This window comes from Pseudophryne corroboree, chromosome 2 (genome assembly GCF_028390025.1).
Source record: "Pseudophryne corroboree isolate aPseCor3 chromosome 2, aPseCor3.hap2, whole genome shotgun sequence".
NCBI classification, from domain to species: domain Eukaryota; kingdom Metazoa; phylum Chordata; class Amphibia; order Anura; family Myobatrachidae; genus Pseudophryne; species Pseudophryne corroboree.
Window position 1 is genome coordinate 819,398,126 of NC_086445.1, and position 19,578 is coordinate 819,417,703.

At 43.2% G+C, this 19,578-nt stretch overlaps 1 protein-coding gene across 1 annotated transcript in view; it reads right to left on the bottom strand.

Moving 5' to 3' along the window:
- LOC135018453 (granulocyte-macrophage colony-stimulating factor receptor subunit alpha-like) overlaps positions 1-18,472 on the bottom strand; it is a 60,580-nt gene extending 42,108 nt beyond the window's left edge. Inside the window, exons 1-3 of the mRNA XM_063953020.1 lie at positions 18,391-18,472; positions 13,894-14,042; positions 8,459-8,600 (exon numbers count right to left, since the gene is read on the bottom strand). Of these exons, the coding sequence (XP_063809090.1) occupies positions 8,459-8,600; positions 13,894-14,042; positions 18,391-18,472 (373 nt within the window). The remainder of the gene's footprint in view (positions 1-8,458; positions 8,601-13,893; positions 14,043-18,390) is intronic.
- Positions 18,473-19,578: the final 1,106 nt, after the last annotated feature.

The following is a 19,578-nucleotide window of genomic DNA, read 5'->3' on the forward strand; positions in this document are numbered from 1 at the left end:
GTTTTTCCAAAACATTAGAGGGTGGTTTTGCCAAAATCCAACCAACTCCAAACCATGGAGGTCCGCGCACATCTCTGGTTTGTATTTAGTTATTTTGTACATTCAAATTGCATCTATTGTCATGATAATATTCCATATTATGATACTTCATTGAGTTAATATATTTTGCACAAAGCATTTACAACTAACACTGTTGAGCCACAACTCTACACTATTTATATACACTTGTCTGGGGAAAATGCTCCAGCTTTTGATTACACCCAAAACTGATTTTTTTTTTTTTTTTTACAAAAAATTGGTCTATTTTTATATATGTTCAGAGCAAAAATGTGTCAGTCTCTAATTAACTTATGGTTATTACTAAGTCAAAGAGCTGGCCACAATCCTAATTTCAAATATGCTATTTCATGGGTCCCTACCACTGGCTTACCCTGCTTGCCCTTCATGCTTCAATCTGAAACTGTCTCTGCTTTTTCATGGTCATATCACAATGACACTGTAAAAATATTAAGCAATACTGTAATTAAAATTGAATCCCCTACTGTAATGATTTAGAAATTGGCTATGTCTGACTGATGACTGCAATAAGGTTATCTTTGAAATCATTCAATATCTTCAGGAGTTCCCATGCATGGTTGGTCCTGGTTGTCAGGATATGGTTACTTGAATCAAATGCGTCCCAACTCCCTGTAATGTTTTGCCAGCATTTGTACTGTTGTTGACTGGGTTGTGATGGCACGATTCATAGTGAATCGCATCATCATTGCCCCTTGTCCCTCTCATTTCATGGGGCAGCGGGGGAGTGAGCAATGGGTACAGGAGAGTGGCCTACCTTGGTTTTAGTTTGGAATAATCAGTGTCTTCTGGCAATTCCGGGAAAGTGAATATGTCTTCAATATTCTGATATATTGAACATTTTTGTGGAATTAATTAGAATAAAACATATTCTGTGAGAGTTGGGTATGAAATGTTGACAGACAACATTCATTGTGTTGACATGAGCACATCACCACAGTCATAATGTTGATGTTGACCATGTCAAAATCATGTAGACAGCGATGAAATATCGACATGTTAGAATGAAGACATTTTGCCATGGTGGCCCAGCAGTGACTTACCTTCTCCTGGCTGCTGCGGTATCTTCCATGTCCTGGCAGTCACGTGACCATAATTTCCATGGCAGACCTCTGATCCACCAGCATTCCAGAAAGTTTATGACCGATATACATAACGCTAATCCCTACCCCCACTCCTAGCCCTACTGCTAGTGCCTAACCCTAACATCCCTCTCACAGCCTAACCCTAATCTCCCCTCACTGCCTAACTATAACCCCCCACCTGCAACCTAACCCTAATGTTGATATTATGACAATGTCAACATGTTGTCTGTCAACATATTAACAATGTTGACATTGTTATTGTTGACTGTTTCTCATGTGAAGATTATCTACATTGTAAAATGTGTGATAATTGAAAAAGTATGTTATCATATTTATTATTATTAGCAGATTTGTTTAATTTTTGATTCTCGTCAGTGTCTAGGGGAATGTGGAATAATTTGTTGATTCAGTATGTGCAGCATTAAATGTCCATATTTTGAATATTTTTTAGATTTGCTCTGTTCCTGAGTTCAAGGTAAGAAATTATATTTTATAGAACAGTGTTATGCAAGATGTAATGAAATATAGTTTTAAAAATGTTAAATTGACACAGTGCTTCCCTATGAGGAGTAAGTGATGAGGGATAAAATAAAGTGATGCATGGGTCAAATAACTAGGATATGAAAACCCATCTAGAAAGTACATACAGTACAATGCAGTATTACTAATACAGGTTGAGTATCCCTTATCCAAAATGCTTGGGACCAGAAGTATTTCGGATATCGGATTTTTCCGTATTTTGGAATAATTGCATACCATAATGAGATATCATGGTGATGGGACCTAAATCTAAGCACAGAATTAATTTATGTTTCATATACACCTTGGCCCTCATTCCGAGTTGATCGGTCGCAAGGCGATTTTAGCAGAGTTACACACGCTAAGCCGCCGCCTACTGGGAGTGAATCTTAGCTTCTTAAAATTGCGACCGATGTATTCGCAATATTGCGATTACTAACTACTTAGCAGTTTCAGAGTAGCTCCAGACTTACTCTGCCTGTGCGATCATTTCAGTGCTTGTCGTTCCTGGTTGACGTCACAAACACACCCAGCGTTCGCCCAGGCACTCCCACCGTTTCCCCGGCCACTCCTGCGTTTTTTCCGGAAACGGTAGCGTTTTCAGCCACACGCCCCTGAAACGCCGTGTTTCCGCCCAGTAACACCCATTTCCTGTCAATCACATTACGATCGCCGGAGCGAAGAAAAAGCCGTGAGTAAAAATACTTTCATCATAGTAAAGTTACTTGGCGCAGTCGCAGTGCGAACATTGCGCATGCGTACTAAGCGGATTTTCACTGCGATGCGATGAAAAATACCGAGCGAACAACTCGGAATGAGGGCCCTTATACACACAGGCTGAAGGTCATTTTAGCCAATATTTTTTATAACTTTGTACATTAAACAAAGTGTGTCTACATTCACACAATTCATTTATGTTTCATATACACCTTATACACACAGCCTGAAGGTCATTTAATACAATATTTTTACTAACTTTGTGTATTAAACAAAGTTTCTGTACATTGAGTCATCAAAAAACAAAGGTTTCACTATCTCACTCTCACTCAAAAAAGTCCGTATTTCGGAATATTCCGTATTTCGGAATATTTGGATATGGGATACTCAACCTGTAGTCCTGTTTATAGTAGAGATGTGCACCGGAAATTTTTCGGGTTTTGTGTTTTGGTTTTGGATTCGGTTCCGCGGCCGTGTTTTGGATTCGGACGCGTTTTGGCAAAACCTCCCTGAAAATTGTTTGTCGGATTCGGGTGTGTTTTGGATTCGGGTGTTTTTTTACAAAAAACCCTCAAAAACAGCTTAAATCATAGAATTTGGTATTCATTTTGATCCCATAGTATTATTAACCTCAATAACCATAATTTACACTCATTTTCAGTCTATTCTGAACACCTCACAATATTATTTTTAGTCCTAAAATTTGCACCGAGGTCTCTGGATGGCTAAGCTAAGCGACACAAGTGGCCTACACAAACACCTGGTCCATCTAGGAGTGGCACTGCAGTGTCAGGCAGGATGGCACTTCAAAAAAATAGTCCACAAACAGCACATGATGCAAAGAAAAAAAGAGGCACACCAAGGTCGCTGTGTGACTAAGCTAAGCGACACAAGTGGCCGACACAAACACCTGGCCCATCTAGGAGTGGCACTGCAGTGTCAGACAGGATGGCACTTCAAAAAAATAGTCCCCAAACAGCACATGATGCAAAGAAAAAAAGAGGCGCACCAAGGTCGCTGTGTGACTAAGCTAAGCGACACAAGTGGCCGACACAAACACCTGGCCCATCTAGGAGTGGCACTGCAGTGTCAGACAGAATGGCACTTAAAAAAGTAGTCGCCAAACAGCACATGATGCAAATAAAAATGAAAGAAAAAAGAGGTACAAGATGGAATTGTCCTTGGGCCCTCCCACCCACCGTTATGTTGTATAAACAGGACATGCACACTTTAACGAACCCATCATTTCAGCGACAGGGTCTGCCACATGACTGTGACTGAAATGACTGGTTGGTTTGGGCCCCCACCAAAAAAGAAGCAATCAATCTCTCCTTGCACAAACTGGCTCTACAGAGGCAAGATGTCCACCTCATCATCATCCTCCGATTCCTCACCCCTTTTCACTGTGTACATCCCCCTCCTCACAGATTATTAATTCGTCCCCACTGGAATCCACCATCTCAGATCCCTGTGTACTTTCTGGAGGCAATTGCTGGTGAATGTCTCCACGGAGGAATTGATTATAATTCATTTTGATGAACATCATCTTCTCCACATTTTATGGAAGTAACCTCGTACGCCGATTGCTGACAAGGTGAGCGGCTGCACTAAACACTCTTTCGGAGTACACACTGGAGGGAGAGCAACTTAGGTAGAATAAAGCCAGTTTGTGCAAGGGCCTCCAAATTGCCTCTTTTTCCTGCCAGTATACGTACGGACTGTCTGACGTGCCTACTTGGATGCGGTCACTCATGTAATCCTCCACCATTCTTTCAATGGTGAGAGAATCATATGCAGTGACAGTAGACGACATGTCAGTAATCGTTGGCAGGTCCTTCAGTCCGGACCAGATGTCAGCACTCGCTCCAGACTGCTCTGCATCACCGCCAGCGGGTGGGCTCGGAATTCTTAGCCTTTTCATCGCACCCCCAGTTGCGGGAGAATGTGAAGGAGGAGCTGTTGACGGGTCACGTTCCGCTTGACTTGACAATTTTCTCACCAGCAGGTCTTTGAACCTCTGCAGACTTGTGTCTGCTGGAAAGAGAGATACAATGTAGGTTTTAAATCTAGGATCGAGCACGGTGGCCAAAATATAGTGCTCTGATTTCAACAGATTGACCACCCGTGAATCCTGGTTAAGCGAATGAAGGGCTCCATCCACAAGTCCCACATGCCTAGCGGAATCGCTCTGTTTTAGCTCCTCCTTCAATGTCTCCAGCTTCTTCTGCAAAAGCCTGATGAGGGGAATGACCTGACTCAGGCTGGCAGTGTTTGAACTGACTTCACGTGTGGCAAGTTCAAAGGGTTGCAGAACCTTGCACAACGTTGAAATCATTCTCCACCGCGCTTGAGTCAGGTGCATTCCCCCTCCTTTGCCTATATCGTGGGCAGATGTATAGGCTTGAATGGCCTTTTGCTGCTCCTCCATCCTCTGAAGCATATAGAGGGTTGAATTCCACCTCGTTACCACCTCTTGCTTCAGATGATGGCAGGGCAGGTTCAGGAATGTTTGCTGGTGCTCCAGTCTTCGGCACGCGGTGGCTGAATGCCGAAAGTGGCCCGCAATTCTTCGGGCCACCAACAGCATCTCTTGCACGCCCCTGTCGTTTTTTAAATAATTCTGCACCACCAAATTCAATGTATGTGCAAAACATCTGGAATTTGCCCAGATGTAATGCACGCACAATATTGGTGGCGTTGTCCGATGTCACAAATCCCCAGGAGAGTCCAATTGTGGTAAGCCATTCTGCGATGATGTTCCTCAGTTTCCGTAAGAGGTTGTCAGCTGTGTGCCTCTTCTGGAAAGCGGTGATACAAAGCGTAGCCTGCCTAGGAACGAGTTGGTGTTTGCGAGATGCTGCTACTGGTGCCGCCACTGCTCTTCTTGCTGCGGGAGGCAATACATCTACCCAGTGGGCTGTCACAGTCATATAGTCCTGTGTCTGCCCTGCTCCACTTGTCCACATGTCCGTGGTCAAGTGGACATTGGGTACAACTGCATTTTTTAGGACACTGGTGACTCTTTTTCTGACGTCTGTGTACATTTTCGGTATCGCCTGCCTAGAGAAATGGAACCTAGATGGTATTTGGTACCGGGGACACAGTACCTCAATCAAGTCTCTAGTTGCCTGTGAATTAATGGTGGATATCGGACACACGTTTCTCACCACCCAGGCTGACAAGACCTGAGTTATCCGCTTTGCAGCAGGATGACTGCTGTGATATTTCATCTTCCTCGCAAAGGACTGTTGGACAGTCAATTGCTTACTGGAAGTAGTACAAGTGGTTTTCCGACTTCCCCTCTGGGATGACGATTGACTCCCAGCAGCAACAACAGCAGTGCCAGCAGCAGTAGGCGTTACACTCAAGGATGCATCGGAGGAATCCCAGGCTGGCGAGGACTCGTCAGACTTGCCAGTGACATGGCCTGCAGGACTATTGGCTTTCCTGTGTAAGGTGGAAATTGACACTGAGGGAGTTGGTGGTGTGGTTTGCAGGAGCTTGGTTACAAGAGGAATGGATTTAGTGGTCAGTGGACTGCTTCCGCTGTCATCCAAAGTTTTTGAACTTGTCACTGACTTCTGATGAATGCGGTCCAGGTGACGTATAAGGGAGGATGTTCCTAGGTGGTTAACGTCCTTACCCCTACTTATTACAGCTTGACAAAGGCAACACACGGCTTGACACCTGTTGTCCGCATTTGTGTTAAAATAATTCCGCACCGAAGAGGTGATTTTTTTTGTATTTTGACCAGGCATGTCAATGGCCATATTCGTCCCACGGACAACAGGTGTCTCCCCGGGTGCCTGACTTAAACAAACCACCTCACCATCAGAATCCTCCTTGTCAATTTCCTCCCCAGCGCCAGCAACACCAATATCCTCATCTTGGTGTACTTCAACAGTGACATCTTCAATTTGACTATCAGGAATTGGACTGCGGGTACTCCTTCCAGCACTTGCAGGGGGCGTGAAATTGGTGGAAGTCACAAGCTCTTCCCGTCCAGTGTTGGGAAGGTCAGGCATCGCAACCGACACAATTGGACTCTCCTTGGGGATTTGTGATTTAGAAGAACGCACAGTTCTTTGCTGTGCTTTTGCCAGCTTAACTCTTTTCATTTTTCTAGCGAGAGGATGAGTGCTTCCATTCTCATGTGAATCTGAACCACTAGCCATGAACATAGGCCAGGGCCTCAGCCGTTCCTTGCCACGCCGTGTCGTAAATGGCATATTGGCAAGTTTACGCTTCTCATCAGACGCTTTTAATTTTGATTTTTGGGTCATTTTACTGAACTTTTGTTTTTTGGATTTTACATGCTCTCTACTATGACATTGGGCATCGGCCTTGGCAGACAACGTTGATGGCATTTCATCATCTCGGCCATGACTAGTGGCAGCAGCTTCAGCACTAGGTGGAAGTGGATCTTGATCTTTCCCTATTTTAACCTCCACATTTTTGTTCTCCATTTTAAAATGTGTGGAATTATATGCCAGTATCAATAACAATGGCCTACTACTATATATACTGCGCACAACTGAAATGCACCACAGGTATGGATGGATAGACAGAGAGGCAGGTAGAGCAGTGGCCTTCCGTACCGTACTGCTATATATACTGGTGGTCACTGTCAGCAAACTGCAAAACTAAAATGCACCACAGGTATAGAATCTAGATGGATAGTATACTTGACAACACAGAGGTAGGTAGAGCAGTGGCCTTCCGTACCATACTGCTATATATACTGGTGGTCACTGTCAGCAAACTGCAAAACTAAAATGCATCACAGGTATAGACTCTAGATGGATAGTATACTTGACGACACAGAGGTAGGTAGAGCAGTGGCCTTCCGTACCGTACTGCTATATATACTGGTGGTCACTGTCAGCAAACTGCAAAACTAAAATGCACCACAGGTATAGAATCTAGATGGATAGTATACTTGACGGCACAGAGGCAGGTAAAGCAGTGGCCTTCCGTACCGTACTGCTATATATACTGGTGGTCACTGTCAGCAAACTGCAAAACTAAAATGCATCACAGGTATAGAATCTAGATGGATAGTATACTTGATGACACAGAGGTAGGTAGAACAGTGGCCTTCCGTACCGTACTGCTATATATACTGGTGGTCACTGTCAGCAAACTGTAAAACTAAAATGCACCACAGGTATAGACTCTAGATGGATAGTATACTTAACGACACAGAGGTAGGTAGAGCAGTGGCCTTCCGTACCATACTGCTATATATACTGGTGGTCACTGTCAGCAAACTGCAAAACTAAAATGCACCACAGGTATAGAATCTAAATGGATAGTATACTTGACGACACAGAGGTAGGTAGAGCAGTGGCCTTTCTGTACCGTACTGCTATATATACTGGTGGTCACTGTCAGCAAAACTCTGCACTGTACTCCTCCTATATAATACTGCTGGTCCCCAGTCCCCACAATAAAGCAGTGTGAGCACAGATATATGCAGCAGACTGAGCACAGATATGGAGCGTTTTTCAGGCAGACAACGTATACTGGTGGTGACTGGTCAGCAAAACTCTGCACTGTACTCCTCCTATATAATACTGCTGGTCCCCAGTCCCCACAATAAAGCAGTGTGAGCACAGATATATGCAGCACACTGAGCACAGATATGGAGCGTTTTTCAGGCAGAGAACGGATAAAACTGGTGGTCACTGATCAGCAAAACTCTGCACTGTACTCCTATATAATACAGCTGCTCCCCAGTCCCCACAATTAAGCAATAAGCACAAATATTTGCAGCAACATTAATAAACGGAGAGGACGCCAGCCACGTCCTCTCCCTAACATTTCCAATGCACGAGTGAAAATGGTGGTGACTCGTGGCTCCTTATATAGAATCCGAATCTCGCGAGTATCCGACAGCGGGATGATGACGTTCGGGCGCGCTCGGGTTTACCGAGCCGTACAGGAGAATCCGAGTATGCCTTGGACCTGTTTAAAATGGGTGAAGTTCGGGGGGGTTCGGTTTCCGAGGAACCGAACCCGCTCATCACTAGTTTTTAGACAAGTTACTGTACTGTACGTACCTTCAGGAGTAAATATGACTTCTCTCCAATTATTTTTCACTTTTTCCTTCTTTCTACTTGTTAAAATATTTACCAGCACTCCTTTATGTAGTATGAATTCATCAAGCATGGAAACGTCATATTTTAGGAAACATTTGTACAACTGTAATATAGGAAAAAGAAAAAAAAAGAAATAAAAATTATTTACCTATATTTTAAAATGATCTTTAGCAGTTCATACAATTACCAATACCATAATATGATTGTTTGTGCTATTGATTTTAACTACTGGCAAGTAATTAGCTACCGTATATTCAGTATGATATATATATAATGAACCTACAGATGTAGCCATGCTCATCAATGCCGCTACGCGTACGCACAGGCATAAGCATTGTGGCATAGTGCGAATGTGTCGCTCTGCAATTGGCAGCAGCGGGTGTTCAAACCATAGGCTCTAATGGGGTGTGTGTGCGTATGCACGCATGCGCACACAGTCACGGGCACATGGGGACCAAGGACTACCAGAGACAGTTTGACGACATGATGAATGTCAACATGGACATTGGACATAAAACACTTATGATGGTTACAGTACTTAAACAAACTAACAGAGCCGTAACTAGACTTTTTGGTGCCCTGTGTCACAAAGAGAATTGATGCCCCATTTCCTCCATTTTTCCAATAGGTACATAAGGCACATATCTTGTGGGGAAGGGGCATGACAAAATTTATCCCAGAGAAAGCCCATGCTATGATGCCCCTTCCCACATTATATATATATATATATATATATATTGGATTTGGACACAAATCCTCTCTATATTATTTTCATGCACTTAACTTGAGAGCTTGTTGTTATTCAGTTACAATACACTTTATTGAATGACACATTTCAAAATACTGCCATGCCCAGGATTCAAACCTATAACCTGTTGCATTCCAGTTGAACACCCTACTCATTGAGCTATTTGATCCTGCATAAATATGAACACTATATGAAGCTACTTGCACTTTGTAAAAAAATTAATCAGCATTACAATTGAGCAGATCTACAGGTATGTAGTGTGCAGCCACACATCTAATGCTGATATTTTTTCACAAAGTACAAGGTCAGCTTCAATGCATTCTAGCTTAGCATGCAAGGGCCGATAGCTCAATGAATAGAGTGTCTGACTGCAATGCCACAGGCTGTGGTTTCGAGTCCCAGGTATGTCAGCAACTTGAATTGTAATAAAGGACAGTGTGACTTATTAACAAAGAGCTCTCAAGTTAAGTTCATGAATGTTGTATAGGTATTAGTGACAGAAGAGGTGGGGGTAGGAGACAGAGGCTGATTTTCAAAAAGGGGTGACGCTGTAAGTGAAAGTAATTAAAACAGATAATTGACAATAGCAGTGGATGGATATGGCACTACAGAATACTACAAACCACTGGTTCCGGGGCTTGATGGTAGTCGTTAAATTGTCCACGCAAGAGCTATCGTGATGTACCTTATGTGTCCTGTTTGGAAATCCCTGTATTGTTTTACTGCTAAGTACATTTTTACACAAGTCAAAGGGGATGGCAGTAGGTTAAGGGGAGCTCTAGAACCGAGAAGTAAAAAAGTAACCAAAAAGCAGCAAAATTAGTAAATATAGGCTGGCAAAATGGTGTTAAATTATGAAAAAAAAGGGAAGGTGGAGTATATAAAATGGAGCGAATTGGGACACAATCACTAATATACTGGATGTATATATATATATATATATATATATATACACACATATAGGCTGGAAATATCGGCGGCACTCAAGCAGACTGATACGAAGATGCAAACAGTGTCCCTTTATTGCCTACATGTTTCGGGGAAACTCCCCGTCCTCAGGGCTAGACAACAGTGAAAATCCACATACAAAACATTTATACACAGCACAGACAAAGACATCAGATGGAGAGAGCGGTCCCTTTAGGGCCGCAACAATTAGGTGCACGAACACGTCCCAATCGCACCCCCATAAGTGGACGCGGCAGAGGACGAGGAGGTCGCAACAAAATCAAAGGATCATACGAGCTAAGACCGCCACGTCCTTAAAAGAACTTGTCTTTAATCTTTCATCAACTCCTCTCACTGACCAAGAATATGGACTTTTAACCAAGGGACTTTCTTTTGTCCCTACAACAATCCCAGACCCACAGGAATGGAAAGCCGAAGTTTATCGCCTCAACAGAACTTTGAAGCGAAAGGAATATTTCAATTGTAGATCTTCTCAGCAGGCACCTTTAAAGGTGACCTCTACAGGAATACCTTTACAGCTTTCAAAAATAGCCCCTAAATCACAATTTGACCTCCCGAGTCAGAATTCGTCCATTAGGACATTTGTCCGTATGGTGGAGAGGGAAGGTCTTCAGGCCATGAATGAGCCAGTGCACTTCAATCTTACCAGGGAAGAGCGCACCACCCTCAGGAACTTGTCCAGTAGGACTGATATCATAATCCGTAAAGCAGATAAGGGGGGTCTATAGTTGTTCAGGATATTGGGGCTTATGTAGCTGAGTGTGACCGTCAGTTGAATGACTCCACAGTCTATTTATGCCTAAAGAAGGATCCTATTAAGGACTTTAAGAATGAGTTGGATACCTATTTAAGGGAGTCCAGTGGTTTAGGTATTATATCACAAGAAGTGTGTACTGCCCTTATGGTAGACTTCCCGGTAGCGCCTCTTTTTTACACCTTGCCCAAGGTGCATAAGACCTTGGTGAACCCCCCAGGCCGCCCTATTGTGTCAGCGAGGGGGTCTCCTATTGTTGTCTACCTGGACGCGTACCTTAATCCCTGTGTTCAAGCTTTGTCCTCCTTTCTAAAGGATACTTCGTCTCTCTTGCTGCAATTGCAACAATTGGGACCGGTACCCGTTGATACGTTGTTATGTAGTGCTGATGTCACCAGCCTCTACACCTGCATCCCACATGATGCAGGTGTGGAGGCGGTAAGAGCACTTATTGAAGGCAACGTGACCTATCAGGGTCCGGAGCTGTCTTTTTTCTTCCATCTGTTGAGTTTGGTTCTGAAAAGAAATTACTTTGTATTTAATGGGGTCTTTTATTTACAGACATCGGGGTGTGCGATGGGGTCCGCTGTGGCCCCATCATACGCTAACGCATTTATTTACCATCTTGAGAACACCATGTTCCACCTGGATCCTCTAGTTAGTTCCCATGTAATTTATTACAGATGCTACATTGATGATCTTATAGTGTGTTGGAATGGCCCCAGGGAAGACCTTGTACAGTTATGGGACCGACACAATGCGACAGATCATGTGGTGAAATTTACGTATGTGATTGATGATAAACAAATTAATTATTTGGATGTTACTATTACCCATAATTTTGGCCAGCTTAGTACCTCCTTATTTGTTAAAGCCACAGATAGGAACACCTTTCTGAACTATCAAAGCTTTCACCCACTTGCTTTAAAGAAAGGTTTGCCATATTCGCAATTTTTGCGAGTGCGGCGAATTACGTCAGACCCCCAAGATACTATTAGGGCCCTAGATGACATGCTGTTGAAGTTTGCCCAGAGAGGTTACCCAATGAGGGAACTAGAGAAATCTAAGGAAGCAGTATTATGTATACCTAGGGAGCAATTACTAAGCCCTAGGGTCTGCCAAAACACTAAAGCAGACAGATTACCGTGGGTCAGCAGATTTACTACAAGCTCAAAACGGACAGTTAGAAAAGCAAAACAACTGTGGCCTATCATACAAACGGAGGTAGCCTTGAGTAGTTTATCAAACACTAGTTTATTACCTAGCCACACCCGGGGTAGCAATATAGGGGACCACGTGGTTCGACTTGATGTTACCAATATGACTAGATCTAATCAAGCTCGCTTTCTTAGACCCAAGATGGGGTGCTATAGATGTTTGGGATGTGCCACCTGCAACACTTTACAGACTGGCACTATGTTTAACCATCCACAAACAGGCAGGAAAATACCCATTAAATATCGACTGACATGTACCACTACTCATGTGATCTATTTGCTCACGTGTCCGTGTGGCCTTGCCTATGTAGGCAAGTCCATACGACAATTTAGGGAGAGGATGGCACTTCATAGGAGTGCAATTAAAAAGGCATTTGAAAAGGGGTCCAGTGACCAGCCATTTGCTCGTCATTGCCTGTTGGCGAAGCATGGGGTTGCTAGCATTAGAGCCATCCTTATTGATCACACCCCTATCACTTTGAGGGGTGGCAATAGGGATAGGCTGATTTTGCAAAAAGAGTCACGCTGGATCTTTAGATTGGGAACACTGTCCCCTGGTGGTCTAAATGAAAACCTGGGGTTACAGTGTCTCCTATAATCCACTTAGAGTTTACTCTGGTTATTTAATCTTTTAATGTTTCAATTTTGTCTTTACGATTTATATACTCTCTGCTTGGGAGTTAGTATATTACTGGGACAAATTTGTGTCTCTTTAGTCGGGGCTTTACACCTTCATAGATAGGCTAACAATCTAGTTAGTCTTCGAGATAACTATTAGTAATATTTTCTGTATTTAATATATTAATACATTAATAGATAGGGGCTGTTACGATGTTCTCCCTAAGGGTGATGTTTATGTATTTTAGATGTGCTGTTTAATGTTACATTTTTATGTTTTTTTCTTATATAGGTTCTACATTGATGTGGGAGCCTGTTAATTTGTTTCACTTGTCACTATGATAACCTCCCGTCCCGCGGCACACCGTGATGTCATAGCCCGGCGACGCGGAAGCGAGCAGCGTGTGCAGGTGGGTGGCAGCGCCGTGAGGACAGGTGAGTACAATTGTTACACTGATGTCTTTGTCTGTGCTGTGTATAAATGTTTTGTATGTGGATTTTCACTGTTGTCTAGCCCTGAGGACGGGGAGTTTCCCCGAAACATGTAGGCAATAAAGGGACACTGTTTGCATCTTCGTATCAGTCTGCTTGAGTGCCGCCGATATTTCCAGCCTGTGTAGTCATTTCTTGACCTGGAGGGCACCGCAGCCAAGTATTCATCGCAGTAAGGAGTGCCGGTATAATCTCTTTTTCTCTATATATATATATATATATATATATATATATATATATATATATATATATATATAATAATTTAAACAAAATACAATCTTGTTTTTTGTATGACTACAATGGAATTATCACAGTGCAGCTACTGTAGCCCACATTAACTGCAACATTTTTGTATCCACATATCATAGTTGGTGTTTACCTGTTTAATTAACAATATACCGTACATATTTTTACAAAAAGAGGAAATTGACATTCCCAAACAGTGTTTTTTTTTTTTTTTTGCAAATTATGTCTAATGTATTAAACTTCTGTTACCTCTGTCATCATTTGTCCACTGTTGAATTTAGTTACTGTACCTTGCAGGACTTTAAGCAAGATAGTGTCAAAGGATATTTCAAAAACTAAAACTAATACTTACATCCAGGTATTCAACATGATTTTTCTGAATGACAATCTTATATGTGTAGTTCTCCATAGACTTTGTAATGTTACAGTCCCAGGTCACATTGATGAGTCCAGGATTAATAGCTACTTTCAGATTTGTAGGTAATGGAGCAATGTCTTCATCTAAAGATTGAAAAAAAAAAATGGAAACAATGTTAGGAGCATATTTATGGGTAGTAACAAGAATGGAAAAGCCTTATTGCTATATATAGCGGAAATAAGGAATCCTTTTCAGGGGAGTGTACCAATTCTGCATCTGGATCTCTGTCGTATGCTACTGTACATCATGGGTGGTAGTCATGTGACCGCCGGTCGGCTGACCGACAGTCACATTACCTCCTCCGTGAGCCCGACGGCTCACTATCCCGATGGTCGGCATGCCGACCAACAGGGACTATTTCCACTCGTGGGTGTCCACGACACCCATAGAGTGGGAATAGAACCTGTGGCGACCGCAGGTCGCCACCGAGCCCGCAAGGGGCTTGCTGCAGTCGCCGCTCCCCGCCGGGATCCCGGCGTCGGTATGCTGCCGGGATCCCGGCATCGGTAAGGTGACCTGCGGTCAGGAGACCGCCGGTCACCCGTACTACACCCGTACATCATCTGTGTCTGCATTTTTTTCACCATTGTGCATCTGTGACTTTATGCAAATACTGCTACAAGCCCTTCCATGTTATTCCACTGTACGACTTTGAATGTGCATAGACTGAAGCACTCAGAGCCTAATTCAAGGTTTATTGCAAAATAACATTTTCCTCTAATGGGCAAAACCATGTGCACTGCAGGTGGGCCAGATATAACATGTACAGAGAGAGTTGGATTTGGGTGGGGTGTGTTCAAACTGAAATCTAAATTGCAGTGTAAAAATAAAGGAGCCAGTATTTACCCTGCACAGAAACAAAATAACCCAACCCAAATCTAACTCTTTCTGCCACACCTGCAGAGCACATGGTTTTGCCCATCAGGGAAACATTTTATTTTGCAATCAACCTGGAATTAGGCCCTAAGTCTGGTAAGAACCCATCATAATAATCAGAAATAAGTAAAATGATCACATACTGTGCATGATCCAGCTGCACATGAGCAATGCAAAAATATTGCAGTTTGCATTGTGAATAGCTCGAGACCACTGGAGAAGAATCACAAGATCCCCATCTGGAAAAACCCTATGTTGAAATTAACAGGCTACTGACATCTGATGATGATGGCTTTATCCTATGCATTCAAAATCTGAGAAGCTACACTTTGTGGGTCTTAGTTATTATACAGTCCTCATAGAAAACTAAGGTTAAGACTTAATTCTGCCCCTAAATAGGGCCATTTCTAGGGGAGGGCAGGCCGTGCAATCGCACAGGCCACCCGCCACCTGCTGCGGACAGCCCTGGCAGTGTACTAAGGGGGTCATTCTGAGTTGATCGCTCGCTTGCAGTTTTTAGCAGCCGTGCAAATGCTATGCCGCCGCCCACTGGGAGTGTATTTTAGCTTAGCAGAAGTGCAAATGTTTTTATCGCAGAGCACCTGCAAAAAATTTTTGTGTAGTTTCAGAGTAGCTCAAAACCTACTCAGCGCTTGCGATCACTTCAGACTATTCAGTTTTGGATTTGACGTCACACACCCGCCCAGCGTTCGCCCAACCACGCCTGCGTTTTCCCTGGCATGCCTGCATTTTTCCGAACACTCCCTGAAAACGGTCAGTTGCCACCCAGAAACGCCCACTTCATGTCAATCACTCTGTGGCAACCAGTGCGACTGAAATGCATTGCTAGACCCTGTGCAAAACGACATTGTTCATTCTGCCCGTACGTCGCGCGTGTGCATTGCATCGCATACGCATGCGCAGAACTGCCAATTTTTAGCCTGATCGCTGTGCTGCGAACAAATGCAGCTAGCGATCAACTCGGAATGACCACCCAAGTGCACACATGACAGGGGGTTTGGTCACATCTCATGGGAGTGTGCCATGAGTCAGGGAGGCCTGGCCTCATGGCAGGCTCTGTCTCTTTTCATGCCTGGCAGTGAACAGAGCACTGGGATATGGAGCTGCTCAAACCAGCCCCTGTCTGTCTGTATGAAGTGCAGAAGAGCAAAGCTGCTTGGCCACGCTTTTATGCTGGACTAGCCCATCAGGCCATCAGCCCTTCTGGCTATCAGCCCTGGTCCTGCCATACAGGCTGCGTGCAGTGGCCATTGTCTGCACCCCTGCCCCAGCACACAGGCATAATTATAGAGTGGAGAGGGAGGTGAGGATTGCCGGCAGTGTGCTCGCCTCTTGACTTCCCTCACTTCCGCCACTACTGCAGCAACAGCCGCAGCTCGTGATGTTTATGTGAGGACGCTGAGGAGCAATGTGGGAGCAACAGGTAATACTACCGAAACTGTGTTGAGTACACCTGTCAAATTGTCTGGTTGGCCACGCTGGTAAGAAATCCCTATGGAAATTGTTCATTGCCCCTCCTCCCATGTTGAATAGCACTGGAGCTGTTTCTGGCACCACTGGTGCAACGTATAAATAGAGAGTAGTGAAAAAAATTATTTTGAAACTACACGTAATGGTAAGCCCAGCAAACCGGTAGTTCCAAATATTATCTAATACAGCAATATAAACAATGTACTTTAGTCAAATATATTTTTAGATAAAAAAAATCCTTGTTTATCTTATTTCACAAAGGGAATCTTCTCTCTGAAGTAGTTTGCAACACAATAAAAAAATATAACAAAAACAAAAAACATGTAATATTTGCAGCTCAAATTTCCAATTGTAATCTACAAACTTGTCTCTTAATTAAAAATTATAATAGCTTCCTGCTTGGCACAGAACAGTGAGGTCAGTCAAGCAAACAGCGTTGATAGTTAAAACTGCTGGGCTGGTACAAAGATGGACACAGGGCCTAGTTGATCGCAGGAGCAAATTTGTTAGCAGTTAGGCAAAACCATGGGGGTCATTCCGAGTTGATAACACGTAGCAACTTTTTGCTGCTCGTGCGAACAACTAGACGCCGCCTATAGGGGAGTGTATTTTAGCATAGCAGGGCTGCGATCGCTTGTGCAGCTCTGCTATGCTAAAAAAGTTTTGTGTAAAACAAGACTAGCCCTGGACATACTTACCCAGTGCGATGGATCCAGCGATGAAGGTCCTGGAATTGACATCAGACATCCGCCCTCCAAACGCCTGGACACGCCTGCGTTCAGGTCTCCACGCCCAGAAAACGGTGAGTATCCGACCCGGAACGCCTCCCCGCATTCAATCTTCTTGCGATCGTGCTAGCCATAACTTTCTTCTTTCTTCTGGTCATTGCCAGGCTGCAAGCTAGTACATGCTAAAACATGGTACCTGTGCCAGTCTGCATAGCTATAGACCGACAGTTAGCTCTTCCTCATTTTTAAAAATCACAAAGTGTACGCATTTGTGAATGCATTTGCAATGATTCCAGTGGGCATCCCGTTTAATTCTTGGGTGTCAGCTTCACTAGATAACATTAGCAGTTCCATAGCCCAAAAAATCGCAATGGCAATTGCATTTGCGTATAAACATGAATTAAGCCCTATTATACTACATTTGGTCATTGCTGAATTGTGCAATATGCTGTTATACTAATTGGAGTTTGACTCTGCTTTCTTGCAGACTACAAGAGATGTATGTGGATGATCAGTTACTAAAAGGGCAAGAACAGCACATCACAGATGTCAAGCAACTAGTATTTGGGTAAAAGTTCAAGATGAAGGATTTAGGTCCTGCACAATACAGTACTTGCTAGGCCTGAGTGTTGATCAAGATCTGGAGGAAGGAATCATATATATTGACCACCAAATCTACACTGAAAATATACTTGCAAAGAATGGTACAGTTGTGTCCTCATAACTCTTTGTTGCAGTCGCGCCAAACAGCCCCTCTCAGCACACCAGGAACCGTGAGACTCTGATAGCATCGGGCATATTTTTGTATATCTGTGTGCGACTAAGTCTCTAAATCGGCATATGCAGTGCTAGTACAGTATATAGCAACTGTGGCATTTTTCCATTTCAAGTTCTGGTGTGCTTCATATACAGACTCAGTTGCACACAGACATACAAGTGTTGCATATCAAATTAATCAGGACACATTTACAGCAAAAAAAAAACACATGCAACGCTAGAGGAGTTGCACTGGATCTGTCAGCTCCCTTGCACCAAGCATCTCCCCCTGCATGGCGCACTGAGGCTAGCTATATGGGGACACATTTGTATGTCAGACACTAAACCAATAAGCACTCCCATTGACAAAGGAATCAATATAACCAAAGCCATGTCACCAGTAAGTGAAGAGGAGACAGAAAGCACAAAAAATGTTTCCTATCAGAATGCTACTGGGTATTTAATGTACGCAAGTATTGGAACTCTCCCTGATATCAAACATGCAGTAAGCAGAGTAAGACGAATTGTTGTTAATGCTGAAAAGCAGAAAAGAGAATCCTAAGATAATTAAAAGGCTCACCTTCCTTGAAATTGGAATTTACCAAGTCTGGAAATTCTACACTCAAATTATTCTGTGATGCCAAGGTGAAGATGATCTTCATTATTATATCGGATAACTATTTCTACTGGCAGATGCAGCAGTAAGCTAGTCAAGTAGGAAACATCCAATGTAACCCTATCTATTACCGAGTTGGAATGTATGGCACTAACAGAATCAGCCAAGTACACATAAAGGGGTTGATGTATCAAGCAGTGGTAAGAGTGGAGAAGTAGACCAGTGGAGAAGTTGCCCATAGCAACCAATGAGCTTTTTACCTATTATTTTATAAAATGTTCTTGATAAATGCTACCTCGATACTCATTATTAGCTATGGGCAATTTCTCCACTGGTCCACTTCTTCACTCTTTTAACCGCTTGATACATCAACCTCTTTATGTGAATTGAGTCTTGTGAGAATGACACAATCAATATGTAATGTGACAATAGATGTGCAATTGATCTAAACAACTGTACCTCTGTGACTTCAAACTGAATTCAGCTGCAGGCAGCTAGACAATCTCTCTGTGACATCACAATGCATTCAGCTGCAGATAGCGAGACCGTAAATCTGCAACATCACAATGCATTCAGCTGAATGAAGCGAGACACTACCTCTGTGACATCCGAATGCATTTAGATAAAGTCAGCTTGACAGTGCCTCTGTGACAACCGAATGCATTTAGATAAAGTCAGCTTGACAGTGCCTCTGTGACATCCGAATGCATTTAGATAAAGTCAGCTTGACAGTGCCTCTGTGACAACCGAATGCATTTAGATAAAGTCAGCTTGTTGACAGTGCCTCTGTGACATCCGAATGCATTTAGATAAAGTCAGCTTGACAGTGCCTCTGTGACAACCGAATGCATTTAGATAAAGTCAGCTTGACAGTGCCTCTGTGACATCACAATGCATTTAGATAAAGTCAGCTTGACAGTGCCTCTGTGACATCACAATGCATTTAGCAAAAAAAAACTAGAAAACAGGTTGAACATATGTCGGCCTTTGTCATATTGAATTTTTGACCCTGTCACCCTTATTCATGTTGACCTTTTGAACCTGTCAACATTTTGATCTTGTCGTACTTTTGACGGTCGACCTTTTGCCCCTGTTGACCTTTTGCCCCTGTCAACCTTTTGACTGTCGACCCACTGGTATCGACAAATTGAC